Consider the following 18,632-nt stretch of genomic DNA (forward strand, 5'->3'; position numbering starts at 1 on the left):
GAAAGGGGAGGATGCTGATTCCTAACTGCATAACCAAGAAGCAGATGCTGAGAGATCAAGTGACATCGCTAAAGTGGAGCTAATTTTTTAAAAATCAGAGGTGGGGCATGGGAGAGAAGTACTCAGGCTTGTAGATGAAAATGATCAGCTCTGTGTTGGTAATTGTTGAACCTGGGTAATGGGAACCTAGAGCTGGTCGTTTCTACTTTTATGAATATTTAAACATTTACATAACAATAATGATTAAAAAGTAAGCAAATTGAAGTTAAGGCCTATTTGTCTTGAAGAGAGTCAGAAGTGACCAAGTATGAATTATACTTTATCTTTTTAAGAGTTTTTGCTTTTTCCCTTCCCCTTAATATAAGGATAGAAGTAACAGTGATTTGTGAGAGAATCAAAGTTAATAAAGTCTGCCTTAGAATTCAAGAAAAAGGTTTACTCCATGTTATTTTCTAGACATACTTACAAAACTTATTCTCTGTTACTTGTCTAATATGCAGATAAATGTTCCTCCTTAATTTATTTTTAGGAGGCAGTGTGAGCCATCTTCGGTTACTTTAAAAATTTTGCAGTACATAAAGGAAAGGAACTGCTTATTGAGCTTTGTGAGTGTTGATTGCATATGCTGTGATGTATTTCCTTTTAACCGGGCATCATGACCTTAAAATTTGTTTTCATTTGAAATTTGTTTAAGGGTCTATTCTTTGTCTTGGGCTTATTTGCTTGGTGAAGAGAGGAAATAGTTGTTCAGCTGTAAACAATTGAACACTGTAGCTATTATTGTCTGACTTTTGCTTTGCTCAGCCAAAAATCCAGTGCTCCTAGTTGGATATTGTGGGTGTCTCCCAAATCCTCATGTGGAATTGCTAGCAGAATACTGGGGCCACTCTTGGCTGTGATACAGGCCTCCTAATGTAAAAAACATTCTTAAACCATTCGTATATATAACAGCCAGCTTTAGGAACAAACATTTGAGCACACTTGATATAAGATCAGTCAATAATTACAAATCACGAAGTCTGCAAGACAAGACAGGCCCTGGAGTGAAAAGAATGATTGCGTGTTATCGTATTCATCCTCTTGTCTAGGGATGATCTCCATGAAACTCTCTCCCCTCCATTTAACTGACATTTGCTGAGTGTCTGCCATGTGTTTGGCACAGGAGATGCAGCAGAGTCCTCCCGCCCTTAAATAGCTCTCCGTAGGCTGCAGGAGTACTGTGGATGCTTTGAAAGGGAAAGGTCAAGTTCTCTGGGGTGGAAGGTGGCTAACCCCAATCAGTAGTGCTGACACAAAACTTCCTAGGGCTTGATGGTGCTCCAGCCAAGGCTTAAAGGACTGAAAGACAGGTCGTCCCAGGAAGGAGGACCAACATATGAGAAGTATTGAAAATCCACATTCCTTACTGGTCAAGTCATAGCACAAGCTAAGTGGGCAAAGGCAATTTGATAAAACAACACAAATGTCCAAAGAATACAGTAGTCTTCCCTTTTCTGTGGAGGATACGTTCCAAAACCCCCAATGGATGCCTGAAAGCACGGATAGTACTGAACCCAATATATACTGTTTTTCCTCAAGACATACATGCCTATGATAGTTTGTAAATTAGGTTTAGTACGAGATTAACAACAATAACTAATACTAAAATGAACAGTTATTACAATATACTATAATAAAAGTCATGTGAATGCAGTCACTGTTTCAGGGGATCACTTGCCATTTAATATTTTCAGACAGTGGCTGGCTGCAGGTAACTGAAACTGCAGAAAAGGGAGAACTACTATACGTGACAAGATGCGTATTCTGCTCTATATAATTCCTACCTTTCAGAAAAGTAACCCAACTGGGTGTGAATTAGGGGCAAGAGTTCCCCAAAGGAAGGAAAGAAATCTCTCCTTTCACCTAAACCTTAAGAGAGGCTTTTGACCTCCTCAGTACTAGTGATAGAGTAGTAAAGTGATCTTTTCATTTTATCAAGCCATTGAAAAAGTCCTTTCAGTTTCTGTTATTAGCTGGTGAAGCTAGGTAGTAAAGTTCATCTATAATCAGAGCTTTCCCCTAGATAGTGCCTACATATTTTCTCTGTTTAAAACAAACTCATCTGCTATTTCCTCCAAGGCTCTCCTCTGCTTATTTTAATCTCCTTTTTTCCTCTCTCTCTTTGTTTTTCAGTTTGCAGGTACACTTTTTTCCCTCTTATTTATTTAAGTCTCAAGTAACCTTGATTTAAATAATGTGTACTTTGTAAAACTGTCACCCTAGTGAGGTCAAGTAATGCAAGAAATCGACATTCTTTGAGTGGCAGAAAGCATTTGTTGACTGTGCTAGAATTTCTGGGCACACAGAAGTGGGCCTTCTTGATCAAACTGTAGTACCAAGTTCTCAAAATTCTCATATGGAACCGAAGTTAAGACTTTTAAGACGTGCAGTTAAAAATAAACAAAAATTTTACTTAATTTAAACCTATTTTGAAATATGCAAATTACCTTTTAGATTGAAGTGCTAAATTTTGAAAATCTGATCTCTGGCTCACTGTCTGAAAATTTCTTTGAAAGAATGCTGTAAAATGCAAATTGTAAAAATTGGTGGGGGGAGGGGCATTCTTATTAAAGTACCCTGAAATGATCTTTTCCCCAAAAAAATAAGTTATCAAATTTTAGTTTAAAAATTAGACCTTCTAACTTCATAATGTCTGTAGAATTGCCAGTTATTGTTCTGGCAGTTTTCCTTCTGCCCTTGTTAGAATTTTTATATTTTCTTTATCCATTAAAAAACAGAGTGAGACTTTTTTTTTTTTAATTTTCTGTTCTCTCTGATTCAGTGAACTCTTATTAGAGAAAGAACTCTTAAAGAAAAAGGAGATACCTTTTATTTCCTTTCCACAAATGTTATAGTATTCCTGTCCTCTTGAAATGTTAATGAGTTACATAAACTGTTGTGTTTTATTGTTCTTCCCCATAGTCAGACTTTCCACCCTGGATGCTATAGCCTTTGTACTCCTGGGAGGACAGAGGTGGCAGCTGCAGTGGCCTTGAACAGACACACCCACAATAGCTGGGCATGTCTGATTCCTCATCTTTCCTTAGTGCCAGGGAAATAATCTCTTTGAAAAACCATGCACAGGGATTATGTGCTTATCTCCCTTCAGATCATCCTTAGAGTCACATCTGTTACCTTAACATATATGACATGGATACATTTTCATTCTCATCCCTCACACTTTTCTTCATTTCTTTTTAATTTTCTTTTAATGGACTTTAAGCCAAAATGTGGACTTTATAGTTATCATTTCAGAAGTTCAGAATTGATAGGAGAAAATTCCAATCAATGACTGTCTAAAAATCGTGTGACTCAATTTTTAATTTCTGTCCTCAAGACCACTAGCTTGTTAGAAGTAATCAAAAAGAACATTAGATACATATGAAGTAAAGATGCAAATCTCTTAACCTCATGGTCTGTTTCCTATATTATCTTTTCTCCATCTGTTATATCTTCACAGCTTTTATTTTAGATGTAAAGTGCTTAATTTTCAGTATCTGCAAAGTGTTCATTTAATTTCATACATATATGTACAAATATGGATTTCATTTTCCTTTTAAGATCTGTTGACTTGATGTGAACAAATGTTAACAGTTCCCAAGGACTCCTGTTCTCCGGACTTCTTACAATGAATTTTGCTAGCTTAGAGATAATGCATTTTTGTCCCTAGGTTGGCCTTGGAGGAGCCTCTCTGTCTTTAAGTGGGCATAGTTATTTAAAGTCCATATGCCCAGTAGCTATGGTTCTTTCCTATACTAGCAAATGAACCAGTAAACACACAACATCAAGGATATGGTTTGTCCAGGTGTGTGGTTTGCAGACGATTCATTGTGGTATTAGAGGCAAAATACCTTCTAAATTTCTTACTCTTTATGTGAGATTCAACAACAGTTGCAATTTGAAACAAAAAGGAGGAAAGCCCTGAGATCATAGACTTAGAAATTCAGTTTAGGAGGAAACCTCTAGTACTTTCTTTTTGAGTCTCTTCAGATCAGGTCCCCATGCGTAGCCTGCAGCTCTCCCACTCCTGTAACTCGCAAATGATGGCTGACAATATCCATAACTTTGCAAAAGATGTAGACTTGTAGGTTCAGGAAGCTGAGCAAATCCCAAACAGGATAAACCCAGAGAAGACTATTTCAAGACACATTATAATTGAACTTCTGAAAGCTAAAGAAAGCAGCAAGAGAGAATTGACATCTTACTTACGAGGAAATCACTTCAAATGACAGCAGATTTCTTGTCAGAGACCTTGAAGACCAGAAGAAAGTGGCATAACATTTGTCAAGTGCTGAAAGAAAAGAACCTAAAGACATTATCAACTGAAGGAAAATTAGTTTGTTCCCAGCAAACCTCCAAAAGAATGACCTAAGGAAGTTCTTGAAATAGAAAGGAAACGATGGAAGGAGATATCTTAGAACCTTAGGGAGAAAAAAAAAAAACAATAGAAAAAACAAAAATATGAGTAAATGTAATAGACTTTTCTTCTCTTGAGTTTTCTAAATTACGTTTGATGGTCGAAGCAAAAAGTATAATGTCGATGTGGTTCTCAATGTATGTAACGGAAATATTTAATACAGTTATACACAGGGGTAGGTAAAAGGACTTCAAGGGAGGTACGGTTTCTACACTTCACTCAAAGTAATAAAATGCTGACACCAGTAGGTCGCAATAAAGTAGGTCTGTCTAATGTAATACTCAGAGCAAAACTATAAGTCAAATGAATTCTAAATACCATTCACGTAATTCACAGGAAGTCAGGAAAAAAAGAACCAAGAAACAAAAAAATAGGGAAGAAACAAAACTAAAAGGCAGGTTAAAGGCCTAACATATCTATAATTTCCTTGGAAGTAAATGGTCTGAAGATAAAAGACAGGTTGGCAGAGCGGATTTTTTAAAATATTATCCATATATTGTCTAAAAGAAACCTACTTTAAATATAATGAAACAGGTAAATTGAAAGTAAAAGGATGGAAACAGATACACCATGTAGACATTAATCAAAAGAAGATAATAACTTTATTAATATTAGAGTAGACTTCAGAGCAAGAAAATTACTAGGGCAGAGTGGGACATTGGATAATGATAAAAGGGCCAACCCACTGAGAAAATACAACAGTTCTAAATATGCACACCACAGCAGTAGAGCTGCAGCGTCTTTAAAAAGTAAATATATAACTAGCATACACTTGGGCAGCTACACTGCTCACCATTTATCCCAGGGAAATTAAAACCTGTGTCCACACAAAAGCCTATATATGAATGTTCATAGGAACTTCATTTGCAATGGACAAAAACTGGTAACAACCCAAATAGCTTTCAGTGTGTGAACAGTGAAACAAAGGGCAGTACAGCTATTTCTACTCAGCAATAAAAAGGAATCAAATATTGATACAGCCAACAGTGTGGATGGACCTCAAGGGCATGGTGTCAAGTGAAAAAGCTAATTTTAAAGTTCATATACTATTTGATTCCATTTACATAACATTCTTGAAATAACAGAATTTTAGAAACGGTGATTGCCAGGTATTATGGATGCTGGGGAGGAGGGAGGTCTTCATGGTGATGGAGCAGTTCTGTGTCTTGATACGCATAAGTGTGTACATGTGCTAAAATGGTATAGAACTGTGTATGCATGTGTTACTTTCCTGGTTTTGAAACTGTACTATAGTGATGCTGTAACCAGTGGGGGAAACTGGGTGAAGGATGACACTGGACCTCTCAGGACACTCTTTGCAACTTCCTGTAAATCAGTCATTTCAAAATAAACAGCTAAAAAGGGAAACTATCAGATATCAGAAGGTAAAGACTATTAATGAAAAGACATCTGTGAAAAAATATATACATAACTGTTGAAATAAAAATGTTCATTAGTGTACCACCCAAATTATCTTGCATACCGTCAGTGGTATAAACCATTCTTCGTGAAGCCTCTTATAAAGGATATTCCTAGAGGGGTGGGAGGTCACAAGACTTCTCTGGAAGACTTTTAAGGAACCTTCAATGCAAAGAGCTCATGTTCCTTAGTGAATGAAGTTCAGGTTCCAGGGATCTCAAATATAGATCCTTGACTCCTTGGGCGACTCTAGACTTGAAACAGTTTTTTAACAGGAAAAGAGGGAGCCAGTGAGGAAATTGAGATCTCCTAATGTCTGGAGAAGAGTCATATTTCTAGTCACCTTTTAAAAACACACTTTATGTATGTCTGCACAGAGCATCTCTGGAGGGAACCATGAGAAACTGCTAACACGCTTCCTCTCTTATGGGTCACAAAAGAGAGGGAGATTTACATTTTTACAGATCTTTCAAGTGTATCATGTATATTACTGAATTAAAAAGTAAAACCCAAATTACACCAATAATTGTTTTTGCATTGTCCTTTGTTCTTAACTTTAGGGGACCCACGTCATAGCTTAGGGATTCTAAGACTGATGAGAAAAAGGAGCAGTTTAACTTGGGCTCTGCATTTGGATTTACTTTACTGAGCTTGCCAAGAGTATCAGTGAAAACCTGATTGCAAGGAAAGCTCTTCCTCGCTTTGCTTTGCTTTCCTTTAGGCTGGCAATGGGCAGATAGAATCTCTACTTCAGGGGCCAAGAGGCAGGAGAAACCTAGTCATCTGATGGTGAAAGTGAGATGACCAGACAAGGGAAGGGCAGAGAATCCTGCTTTGGGAAGGACCCACGTCCTTCACCGGACACATTCACAGGCTTCCCGAGATGCATTTCACCAACAGCTTTACAATCCCTAGATTTACCTGTCCAGACCCAGTCACCAGATACACCAGTGGCTGGTCAGAAGCTAATGTTGAACAAGCCTTCCAGGTGCTCCTGCCACAAGGTAGGTCTGAGACTGAATGTGAATAATTGTGTCATTTTGAGCACATGCCCCTCATTCTTGCATAGACAGTCTTAGAGCATTTTCCAGCTGTCTCCTGGTGGATGCTCTGGCTTCTGAAGGGTGAGGACAGCTCTAGCTCAGAGAACTTGAGTTTCTTGCCCAACGTTTTAGAGATCTTAAGAGAACTTAAAGATAGAGCTTTTAAAATCAAGAATTTTATTATTCTCATTTCTCGTTCAGTTTTCTTTCCTTTGCCCAAGGAATTTATGTGTTTCACACATTTCGAACATGTCCTCAATGGGGACAAAGTGGCCAGATTTGCTGAGGCTTTCCTGTTGGTCAGACTCCGTCCTAGGTTTTGTTGCTGGCTCTTTCTCTAAGTCACTTCTCCCACACCCATGTCAGATGTTTGGGTTAATGAGGTCCCTGGTCATAAGACACTGTTTGATTTTCCTGTGTCGAACTCTTTATCTTTGATAGACACACCTTTTCTGACTTCCAAGATATTAAAACTTATGTCTCAGCACTAAGGAGAACGTACACAAATTTGTTTGGTTTTCTTTTTAAATTGTGGTAAAATACAAATTATATAAAATTTACCATTAGTGACATCTTGTGCATTCAGGATGTTTTACACATTTTATTTTTTCTTATATATTATTATTATTTTGGCCTCCAGCATCTGGTTTTCCTAGGTGGTCTCCCATCCAACTACTAACCAGGCCCGACCCTGCTTAGCTTCTGAGATCAGGTATCAGGCTTGTTCCGGGTGGCATGGCCGTAGACCATAGACTGTGGCTTCCCTGGAGCACGAACCCAGGACCTTCTGCGTGTAAAACAGACATGCTAACTGCTATACTATGGAACGTCCTGTTTTGCACATTTTAAAAACACACTTTATGTATTTTTAAAACACCATTTCTTTTCTTTCATAATTGAGATTTTATTGGTTGTTTTGAGAATAAGTATCCAGACATTTCAATTTGTACACAATTAACGTACACACTAAAAACTTAAAGAGTCATGTAGTTGCGATTCTTTTTTAAATAGTTATTCCAGTGACTTTCCATCTTAAAATTTGGAGGCTGATTTTCCTCAGTAGACTATAAGTACCAATATCTTCAAATGTTGATATGCTGTTACATCAGAGTCCCACTAAATGACAGTTTAATATCATATACACTACATAATCAAATTTTGAATCTTTCACAGCACGTTAACAAAGTTACTGGGAAAACTGGACTACCATGACAAAGATATTACACACAATTCTGACAGGCAGAGCCAAGATCAAGGAGTGGTTTTCTTCGGGAAATAATTCTACTGAAAACATGGGAATAGAATGTTCTATTTAAAATGTTCAAGATATATTAAATGCACAACTGACTGTAAATTGCCATTAGTGTGCTTTGTGTTATAGGATATAAAAACTACTCCCATCTACGGAATGTTAAGCCGACACCCAAGACAATCAAAGCTTCCCATATTCAATATTCTATTCTTTTCTAATTATACCAAAAAATAACCAGCTAATTATTTCACCTCTTAGAAAAAGCATTTACACTTAAAAAATGGAATGAGGTGGAATTCCCGCCTAAAAATGTTTCTAGAGCTACTAAAAAACTTGCATTTACAAAATAGTTGATAAAAATATTCCTCTGGATTATACAAGAAGGGGGACGGGACCACTGAAAAGACATGGTATATGATATTAATTAAACTTGGCTTCTTTCTCTCCTGCTTCATCAGAGGCCAGACTCTCGTTTCTTAGTTTCTCCACTTTCTGCAGGTAAATCTTTAGTTTCTTGGTTAGCCACTGTGGCCTGTTTCTGCTTTGCTCCCTTTTTTCCTTTTGTTTGCTCTTTTATGCATGCAGATTTATCCTTTCCTCCTGCCTTGTTTGACTTCGTTTCCACTTTTGCAGGAGCAGGCTTAGCTGACAACCTCTCCAACCTCTTCTCGGGCTTGTCCTTCACATACACACCCTCTGCAGAGCTGACCTTCCTCTTGGGCAACATGGGGCGGTGCCTGTGGGAGGCAGCGAGCAGAGAGCCTTTGCTCCTCCTGTTGCCCAAGCTTCTGGAACCTGCCATCACCACCATTTTTATCACACCAAAAGGAAACTCTGTACCCATTAGCAGTCATTCCCCATTTCCCCCTCCCCCAGCCCTGGCAACCAATGATCTACTTTCTGCCCCTATGGATTTGCCTGTTCTAGAAGTTTCATATAAATGGAATCACACAATATGTAACCTTTTGTGTCTGGATTATTTCACTGAGCAGAAATGTTTTCAAGGTTCACCCATATTGTAGCATATCAGCACTTCATCCCTTAAGGACCAAATAATATTCCACTGTATAGAATTACCACATTTTGCTTATCCACTCATCTGTTGGTGGACATTTGGGTTGTTACGAATAGTGAAGCTATGAACATGTATTTACAAGTTTTTGTGCGAGTCTCTGTTTTCTTTTGGAGATGTACCTAGAAGTGGAATTGCTGTAACACATGGTCATTCTGTGTTTAACTTTTCGAGGAACCACCAGATGTTTTCCACAGCAGCTGCACCATTTTCCATTTCTACCAGCAATGGAAAAGGGTCTCAATTTCTCCACATACTCACCTACAGTTGTCATTTTTCATTTTTTAATGGAAAAAATGTCTATATATATATACACACAAGTTTTTAAATAAATTGTTCTTATTAAATAGAGAAAAACAGTTAAAGTCAGAAATTAAAAAGTTTATACCAAAAACATTAGTCTCTTGTCTCTTTCCATCCTCCTTTAACCCATTCTAGAGAGAGCCACTTGCCACTGTTTCCTCTGGGTTTTACCTTCACTTAACCTCGGTTATATCCTCGTTTATCCATTTTGAGTCATTGACTTCCTTTTCGGGTACATGAGGATTATAACTAACTCCGGCCCATATGATCCCTTCCAATATAATTTGTATTAGGCACTGGTTTGACTGTTTTAAAAGGATCAGTACAACAAACACCTTACCTTACACAAGATAGAAGTTTGTTTCTTTGTCAGATAATAGAATGTAAAGAACTCAAGGATGTTGGTGGTTTCCAGCTACCAGCAACCCCATGCTCTTTCTGTCCTGTGGCTTCACAGTCTTCAAAAGTGTTTTCCATCTTATTTTCCAAGATGACTTCTCCAGGTTTCCTCACCATACCCACCCACGGTCCAGCCACAGGAAGGGAAGCAGGGCAGGAGGGAGTGTGTTCTCCCCTGTAAAGGCTCAGAAGTTGTGCATAGCACCTGTGCTCATCCACACAGCTATCCACCCTCCTTCATGTGACTTCTAGCATATTTTATCTTTTAATAATAATTAGCTAGTATTTGAGTGCTTCATTCATGTCAGATACTGTTATAAATGCTTTCTTCTCATTTATAATTTTTTTCTCCTCTTTAATTCTCCCCACCGACTTCCACCCCTGACCTACGGATATTGACATCTCCTCTTAAGAACTGGATCTCTGAAGGCAGGGCGTCTCTTCCCACAAGCTCGCCAGATGCACCCAGGGCCTGGCACACCCAGGGTATGGTCCGTGGCTCCACCTGGGCTGCGAACCCAGGACCTTGTGCGTGTAAAGCAGACATGCTAACCACTATACTATGGAGCCACCCCCTCATTTATAATTTAACCCTTAAAATAGTAGATATTGTTTCCCTTTTATAGATGAGGAAATTAGGTGCAGTCAAATCAAGTAGCTGCCCAGGTCACACAGTGAGTAAGGGGCAAGGCTGGGGCTCCAGAGCCCACCTAACTTAGGTTCCATGGCCCTCTAGGGAGTCCCACCCAGGCTACCCTTTTAATCTGTGCTTTGAGCTGGTGGAAGCCTGGTCAGAGGTGCCTGGCCTATGAGCTGGCAGGGCTTAGTAATGTTAGCGTGCAGGCTTATTGTTAGTCCTGGCCCAGCACTGCCCTGCAGCTCCCTCGCCATGTTTCAAAGTCAGTAGGCAGGAGACACCGCTGTGTTAAGGATGAGTATTTCCTGTGCTGGCTCTATACAACTAATTTGCCTTTCTGATTAAAGGCCTTCTTGAGTATAATCTCTGACACCCTACACATTTATTTTTAGCTTTTATTTCTTGGGCCGATGGCCCACAGTCGCCACTGCAGCTATGTTCCTACGCTGCTAAGAATAGCAGAAATCGACGCGTGCTGCAGCTTTTGACTGTCTCTTGTTTTATTGACACAGTGACCAGGAGGTAAACTTTGAGATGTGCACAAGATGATGGACAGCAAAGACTTAGAAGCTGAAATCCATCCCTTGAAGAATGAAGATGGGAAATTGCAGGAGAATCTGGAAAACCAAACGAAAAAGGAAGAGAGCTTGAAAAGCAGCCCCCTGCAGTCCCGCCTCTCCCGATGCAGGACAGCGGCGTTTTTCCTCTCACTGTTTATATGCCTTTTGGGAGTGTTTGTGATTTCCTTCATCATCCCGTGTCCAGATCAGCCAGCTTCACAGGGGCCGTGGAGGATCAATTATGACACAGCAGGTGCCGCCTCCCGCCTCCGCATGGCATTCCAACCACTCTCATTGGGGTGGGCAGTGGGATCAGCATGGGTGTCCAGGAATCTGGAAGTCATCCTTGACGGTGAATCAACCCTAAGGGGCTGCCAATTCTGTGTCCACGTTTTTCCTGGAATTTGGAGGGAGCTACAAGAGCTGACGCTCAGTACAAATAGAAGGACTGCCATGGGGGCATAGTGGTCCACTCTCCCATTTTAGGAAGGATGTGTTAAGTCTGTAATGAAAGCAGCCCTTTTGGTTACTTTCCTGAATTTAAAAAAAAAAAAATTGTAATAGAGCAGTCACTGGTGCAGAGGGAGATATAGAGAAAGCTGTCAATGAAATGTGAAAAATACGCAGCCAGTTTTGTAGTCCAGTCATCCTGAAAAGCTCTAGCTACCATTCTAGTTAGCTTAACTTATATAAAGCACACTTTAAGTTCTGTCGTAAAATTATTAGTCTGGAATCTTGGTCTTTATAAAAAGCACCTGGATAAGCCTCTCTCTGGACACTCTACTTTCTTAGAGTTGCCTGTGCTTCCGATGTCATATCAAAGAAATCATTACCAAAACCAATGTCATGAAGATTCCCCTATGTTTTCTGCTAAGAGTTTTATAGTTTGGCTCTTACGTTTATTTAGGTCTTTGATCCATTTTGAGTTCAATTTTGTATATGGTATAAGGTGTAGGCCCAACTTCATTCTTTCGGTGTTTGATTTATTTATTTATTTTTTTTTTAACACCTACAGCACCTGGTCCTCCTAGGTGCTGTAGGATACTGTCTCCCATCCAAGTACTAACCAGGCCCAACCCTGCTTAGCTTCCGAGATCAGACAAGATCGGGCGTGTTCAGGGCGGCACAGCCGTAGACTTGGTGTTTGATTTTAAAGCATATAGTTTATCATTTGAATCTTCAAAAGAAAGGAAGGGCTAGACCCTTACGAGTATGGAAGTGTGGACTCTCTAGATCCCAAATAGACATAAGGAGGGATTCATTCCTGAACAGGAGGTCCATTTGTAATACCCAGGTGTCCTGCTTGCTTCTTGCTAACTGTTAACCTCCGATATTGTCATCCATCATGTGCATGAGGAATTGCTGGTGTGGGAAAGAAGTGTGGGAAATTGCTAGTCCTAGTGAGGAAGAAGCCGCTGCCATTGTGTCGCTCTCACAGTAGTAGGTTCTAGCTGGCACTAAACCCCAAGGAGCAGGGAAGTAGGTCATGTCAGACTTGACCTGACCTTCAAACTTGGCATGGCCTAAAGAATATAGTCTGTGATTTTCTTTTTCAGTCACCTACGACTTTCTGGCCACGGAAGACATAAACAGAGACAGGGTGCAAGATGTTCTCTTTCTTTATAAAAATACCAACAGCAGCAACAATTTCAACAGGTCCTGCGCCAGTGAAGGTAATTTTGTTTCTGTCCACAAAAGGAGAAACTCCCTGTAGGAGGAGGAATCCTTGCTCTTGCGATGTTGAGAGGAAGCAATTGGAATTTCTGGAAATTGTCATCACCCTTCCTTCGGAGCAGGACTAGAAAGGGACAAAGAGGCAGGCTCCAGGCCCAGCACACACCCGCTTGGCTACTGACCCTCATGGGGTCAACACTAGTGCCCCCATATCTGGGGGTAAGGGTCCAGGGATAAAGGGAATGAGCCCAGATGGTAGGGGCTGTGGCCAGGAGCGAGGAGTGAGAGAGAAGGGCTGGCAGCAAGTGGGCTGCGTGCACGGCCCCTCAGACTTGGGTCTTTCCCCTCCAGGCTTTTCCTCTCCCTGCACCTTTGTGGCTGCTGTGTCAGGGGCCAATGGCAGCATCCTCTGGGAGAGGCCTGCAGCCCAGGATGTGGCCCTCGTGGAGTGTGCCATCCCTCAGCCAAGGGACAGTGGGGCATCTTCTGCCTGCATCCTCATGGGCAGACTGGGTTCTTTCATCGCAGTCAACTCATTTACAGGTAGGCCAGTTCTCTCTGCAGCTCCACCTGGGCTTATTCAGAGGGGAGGACTAATGCCAGGATGCTCTGAGAAGGGTCAGCCTGTGCCCTCGGGGGCAGTGTGACAGATTGGAAATGAAGGTTACAGGGTGGGAGGGAACCCCCACATGAGGACACAGCCACTTAGCAGTTATACACCTAAGCTATCCTGACATGTCACAAGCCATTGTCTTGTCTCTTCCAGTTTAAATCTTGCTTGTGGGGCATGGCAGACAGTTGCCGTGGAGTGGCAGAGATGAGGAGTGGCTTCGCTGCTGCTTGTCATAGAAAGTGTCCACAACCTTTTTCTGCAGCAACCTAGGTGAATGTAGGCTGTGCACCCACATGGTGCCGGTCAGTGCTCTAGGTGTGAGGGTGCTTGTTTCTGTTCCTTAAGGTAACAGGCTGTATTTAGGCGCCAAGGGGATGGTTCCTTGTACCTACCAAGGTCTTAAGGAATTCTCTGCATTAACACTAGATTTGGTGGGTATTAGTATTTTCCTTCCAGGCTGTGCTTTTAAGGATATGGAGGAAAATAAAGAGCAGGCTGGAAATATAAGAAGAGAGGAATCAGTCTTAAAAAAAGGGCAAGATTGTATCTGGGTTAGAAGCTGTTCCTTCAGGACCTGCAGTCCCCAGGTTCAACCGTAAGTACCTCCATTCTGTCCTGAGTGAAGGGCAAAGGCACAGGCCACTCAGCCAGGGACTTCATGGGGGCAGAGGATCCACCTCTGAGCCCAGCAGAAGGCAGGGGTCCTGAGGGGCCTTGGGAGATGGCGAGGTCAGGCCCTCTCCATTCAGGTGGAGAGGGTCAGCATTGGCCCTAAGATGCTCTAGAAACAAATATTAGAAAACAGATCAGCACAAAAAGGATGAGGAGGTGGGCGAAGGCGAAGCTCTGTGGCGTCCAGAAGTAACACTTTCACACTTATATAAGCCCCTGGTCTTTTTCACACATGCACATCTGTGTGTTCAGCAGTCCTGCTCACATTGTACCCACCTTCAGCCTCCTACTGGCAGGCATTTCCATTTCCAAATAGGAGCCTCTGCAGTTGCCAGGCTATGTCTGAAGGGGACCCTGAGCCAGCGACGTGTGCTTGGTTTTAGGGGAAACACTGTGGAACCATCCCAGCAGCTTCGGAGGGAATGCTTCCATCCTGAGCCCTTTGCTCCAGGTGCCTGACCTCGATGCCGACGGGACCCCAGACCTGCTAGTTCTCACCCAGAAGGAAAAGGAGGTATAGCTCTCCTCCCGAGTCCCCGTGGCCCACAAGCCCCATGGCCTCTTCTCTGCCCTCTGGTCCGCTTCTACTTCCCAGGCCAAATTTGGGTCCGACCACCTGTCAGGGGACTTGCCCAGGGCCCCATGCTCCTCCAGACCTAGCACATGGGCAGCTCTGTCCCTATCTGCAGCTTCTGGGCCTCCCCAGAGACAGAAGTATATGTCCTATTTGTACCACTGCGATGTGGGCATGAGGCTCTAAGGACTATGAGGGTCTCTAGGCCGGCAGACCACCTGCTTCTCCCAGGTGGGCTGTGCACTGACGCCCGATATCACACACTCTTAAGGCAATTGTTCCCTACATCGGGAATTTTGACCTCTTTTTCCTATGTGTTGCAGGTTAATGGCTACATCTATTCAGGTAGCACTGGGCACCAGATTGGCCACCAAGACAGCCTCTGTGAGGACGGGACCAGTGGTTCCCTCCTCTTTGTTACCAGAGCGGGCGCCCACTACATCCTTCTCCCCTGTGGTATGTTGTGCCTGTTGGGCCCCAAACGGCCTCACTCTCAGAGGCCATGCTGGTCTCAGATGAGCTCTGCATCCTGGAGAAAGCAGTGTGAGGAGATCTGTGACCACAGTGAGGCTCATCAACTCCTGCTTTTATTCTAGGGATTCGAATTAATCATTGACAGGCTGAGCAAGCCACAGAGGGTCTCAGCGCTCCACCCACCACACACACACACACACTCCCCTCAGCCCCTGAGACTCAGGGAGGTTACCACATGTTCCTGGAAGTGGGGCTGGTGGGCATGCATCTTCCCAGTCCCCTGACAGCGACCCTTGGTAACTTGAGGTTCTCCTGTGTTTTGAGTAGCAAGTTCCCTCTGTGGCCAGTCTGTGAAAGGCCTCTATGAGAAGGTGACTGGGAGAGACAGCCAGCTAAGGAGAGACCCCTACTGGGAGGACATGCTCAACACCACGACCCACAAGCTGCTTTTGCACAGGTTGGTCTGGGCAGCGGCCACATAGGCCAGGTCCCGCTCCTCAATGCTTGCTGCTGAGAGCTTTGCTGCTGGTACTGTGAGGCCAGGGAGAAGAAGGTTCCCGAAAGTAGGCTTACTCTTGCCACACACAGTAAGGGTCTTGTTTTATATTCTCAAATTAGAGAACTAAGAAATAGCGGCTGCATGTGGGAGCCCGGAAGATGGTGCCTAAGGGAGGGGGAGGGTCCCGCCCTCCAGCCTCTGTATTCAAGCCGTGACCCACCCCCACCTCCTCTAGCTCTGGAGGCATCCGATACCTGATGAATGTTCCCGGGAAAGGCGGCGAGCATCTTCTCCTCGTGAGTTCAGAGGCCTGTGTGCTGCTGGACGGGCAGGAGTTGGCACCCATATGGACTTTCAGTGCAGCCCAAGTCCTCAGGTACAGGGTCTTCTCCAGGAACCTATGCAGTTGTTGCAAACTGAGCACCGCCAGCCCATCCCCTGGCCACCCTATGGTCGAGGTCCCCACTGTGGGGGGGGAGGATCCATGCCTCTGCCAGCAGCCTTACTTTTTACCTGGTGCTGCCCTGCACTGGAAGCCGCCTCAGCTTCCCGTCCCCCAATGGACCCTGGGACGGGGAACCCGGCCCTGCCCGGGTGCATCCAAGGAGATGGCTTGCATACCTGTCCCAGGTATCTCCTCACAGAGACCCTTCTTGAGCTCTCCTTCCATATTCTCCTTTCAGAAAACCCATCCTTGGCCACTACACACCTGACACCTTGGCCGTGGTGATTGAAAATGGAACTGGCATTGACAGACAGGTTGGCTGCATTTCCTTTTGAGGTCCTACCTTTGTTCATAGCTGAGGAAAATTAGTGTGAACCGCAGACAGGGCTGTGGCCAGGATGCTGAGCTGGGATAAGAGGGGCCTCAGGGAGACATCCTGGTCACCCTCGGGGAGCAGCTCCTTCAGGGTCGGCGTGGCTGGGGATCCATGTGCCTGTGCAAGCCCTACTCTCAATCCCCCATGCCTCCTCCCTCCCCAGATGCTGTTCCTGGACCTCAACACCGGGGTCGTCCTGTGGATCCAGGCCCTCCCAGGCCTCCCTGGGGACCCTCAATCTGCCAGCCTGCCGACTGCAGACCACCGCTCAGCCTTCTTCTTCTGGGGCCTCCACGAGCTGGTTGGTGCCAACCAGATGGTATGGGCAGGATGCCGCTCAAGGGACACACTTGTGCCAAAAGCCAGGGCCAGAGACCAAAGGCCAGTCTTAGGTTCCACCTTGAGGAGCTACTTGGACGACTGGGCATGCGCAGATGAACAGAAGCTGCAGGGGAGGCCAGGGCTAGGGGCTGTCCCAGGGCCAGACAGGGGATCTGGGAAGAAGTGGGGTACCCTGGGGAGGGCAGGCACAAAGTTCCACGTGGGGTATACTCAAGAAGGATCGGAGTCAGGGATGGAAGATGGGTACAGCATTGAGTTGGTTTTGTGGGACCCCAGGTGGGGACCCTAGTGGACACAGTTCTAACATGGTCACTGTGCCAGGCGTTAGCGGAGCATTGCCCAGCCACGAAGCCCAGGACACTTGGTTTCTTGGCCCAGATGTGGAGGTGGCTGCAGCCTAGCTTCATGCTCCATGGTTGGTTCTCACCCTAGGAACCCAGAGAGGCCCATCACAGCCTATACATGTTCCATCCTACCCTGCCCAACGTCCTGCTGGAGCTAGCCAACATCTCTGCCAACATCGTTGCCTTCCAAGGTGAGTGTGGCCTTGGCATGGGTCTGGGCCCTGCCACCTGGAGGTCGGGTCTATTTGGTCCCAAAATACCTGACATCCGTGTCCTCCACAGTGGCCCTGTTTGAGCCAGGCCGCCATGCTGCCTGCATCCTCCTCACTGGCCCGGCCGGCCCGGATGCACCTGGCCTGGTCTCTGTGGCCAAGCACAAGGTGCAGGACCTCATCCTGAGCAGCAGGGTGGTTCGCCTGGCTGAGGGTGGGCCCGACAGCGACCAGGCTATCAGGGACCGGCTCTCCCGCCTGCGGTACCGGAGCACGGCCTAGATGCACAGCAGCCAGAGCACATGGGAGAGGCTCCAGCTGCTGAAATTAAACATCCTGGGAAGTTGGCCCTTCACTCACTTGGTCTGTACACTGACTCCCCACTCCTGAGCCTGGCAGCGGTCTTAGTACCTAGGGACATTTGTGGGTGAGGGGACACCCAGGCCTCTGCCCTCCTTTCCTGCCCAGCACACTGTGTCCTCACACAGGTTCTCTGTGCCCCACTGGGATCACACTCAAGGCCATCTGCCTTCACGGTGGGTCTTCCTGTGGGAAGAGCCAAGGCTCGTCCTACAGAAGTCCCTTTCCCTTTTCTTGTCTGAGCCCTTCCTTCTCTGCACCATCCCCTTGGATAGGCCTGGGGGGTGGCCTCAGGGCAGAGGTTGAGCCTAAGGCAGTTCCAGCCCCCAGCCCTTCCCAGAGCAAGGAGGGGAAAACCCTAGCGTGGTTGGTGGTGACTTGCCCTAGGGAGCCCCTTTGACCTGGCCCACGATGCATGGGGCTTGTAGGGCATGATGGGAGGGCTGCTCATGAGTGGCCTGAATGGGGCTTATGCCACTGTGCTGGCTGTTTACGCTCTGAATGTTCCAAGGAATTGGCCATGAGATACACACCTTAGGGTCAGTTTGCACCCTCTCAATATACACTGGAGCTGCTTGTCCCTCGGGAGGCCCTGCACCCCGGGCTTGGCCAGCACCCCTCCTTCCTGGTGCTTGGACGCCCCCTGCAGTTGGTGTCACTTAATGCAAAACTCACCTCTGTGCCTTGATGCACCCCAGGGCCACTGTGGTGCGCTGTGAGGCCCAGCTGTGCTAAAACATAAAAAAGCAGGCTGATGACCCTGGGTACCATGGGAAGAAATCAAAATAAATGTTTTTTGCACTGTCTGCAAAAGCCCCAGAGGGCACCTGTGCATCTCGTGCCTGTCGGCTCCAAAAGGGTAAAATGGATTTGTTTCTGGCCAGGCTTCTGGGTCAGGGTGGGAAA

At 44.8% G+C, this 18,632-nt stretch overlaps 1 protein-coding gene and 3 pseudogenes across 2 annotated transcripts in view; 1 reads left to right on the forward strand and 3 right to left on the reverse strand.

Moving 5' to 3' along the window:
• FAM234A (family with sequence similarity 234 member A) overlaps positions 1-18,532 on the forward strand; it is a 22,038-nt gene extending 3,506 nt beyond the window's left edge. For both annotated transcript variants that reach the window (XM_011376740.2, XM_023521420.1), the window contains exons 2-12: positions 11,094-11,394; positions 12,698-12,814; positions 13,167-13,358; positions 14,484-14,614; positions 14,998-15,130; positions 15,476-15,605; positions 15,883-16,023; positions 16,331-16,406; positions 16,632-16,787; positions 17,243-17,345; positions 17,437-18,532. In XM_011376740.2, the coding sequence (XP_011375042.1) occupies positions 11,127-11,394; positions 12,698-12,814; positions 13,167-13,358; positions 14,484-14,614; positions 14,998-15,130; positions 15,476-15,605; positions 15,883-16,023; positions 16,331-16,406; positions 16,632-16,787; positions 17,243-17,345; positions 17,437-17,648 (1,659 nt within the window). In that variant the 5' untranslated portion in view covers positions 11,094-11,126 and the 3' untranslated portion in view covers positions 17,649-18,532. The remainder of the gene's footprint in view (positions 1-11,093; positions 11,395-12,697; positions 12,815-13,166; positions 13,359-14,483; positions 14,615-14,997; positions 15,131-15,475; positions 15,606-15,882; positions 16,024-16,330; positions 16,407-16,631; positions 16,788-17,242; positions 17,346-17,436) is intronic.
• LOC111730243 lies at positions 7,550-7,665 on the reverse strand (annotated as a pseudogene).
• On the reverse strand, positions 8,323-8,988 carry LOC111730203 (annotated as a pseudogene).
• Positions 12,148-12,278, reverse strand: LOC111730236 (annotated as a pseudogene).
• Positions 18,533-18,632: the final 100 nt, after the last annotated feature.

This window comes from Pteropus vampyrus, unplaced genomic scaffold (genome assembly GCF_000151845.1).
Source record: "Pteropus vampyrus isolate Shadow unplaced genomic scaffold, Pvam_2.0 Scaffold303, whole genome shotgun sequence".
NCBI classification, from domain to species: domain Eukaryota; kingdom Metazoa; phylum Chordata; class Mammalia; order Chiroptera; family Pteropodidae; genus Pteropus; species Pteropus vampyrus.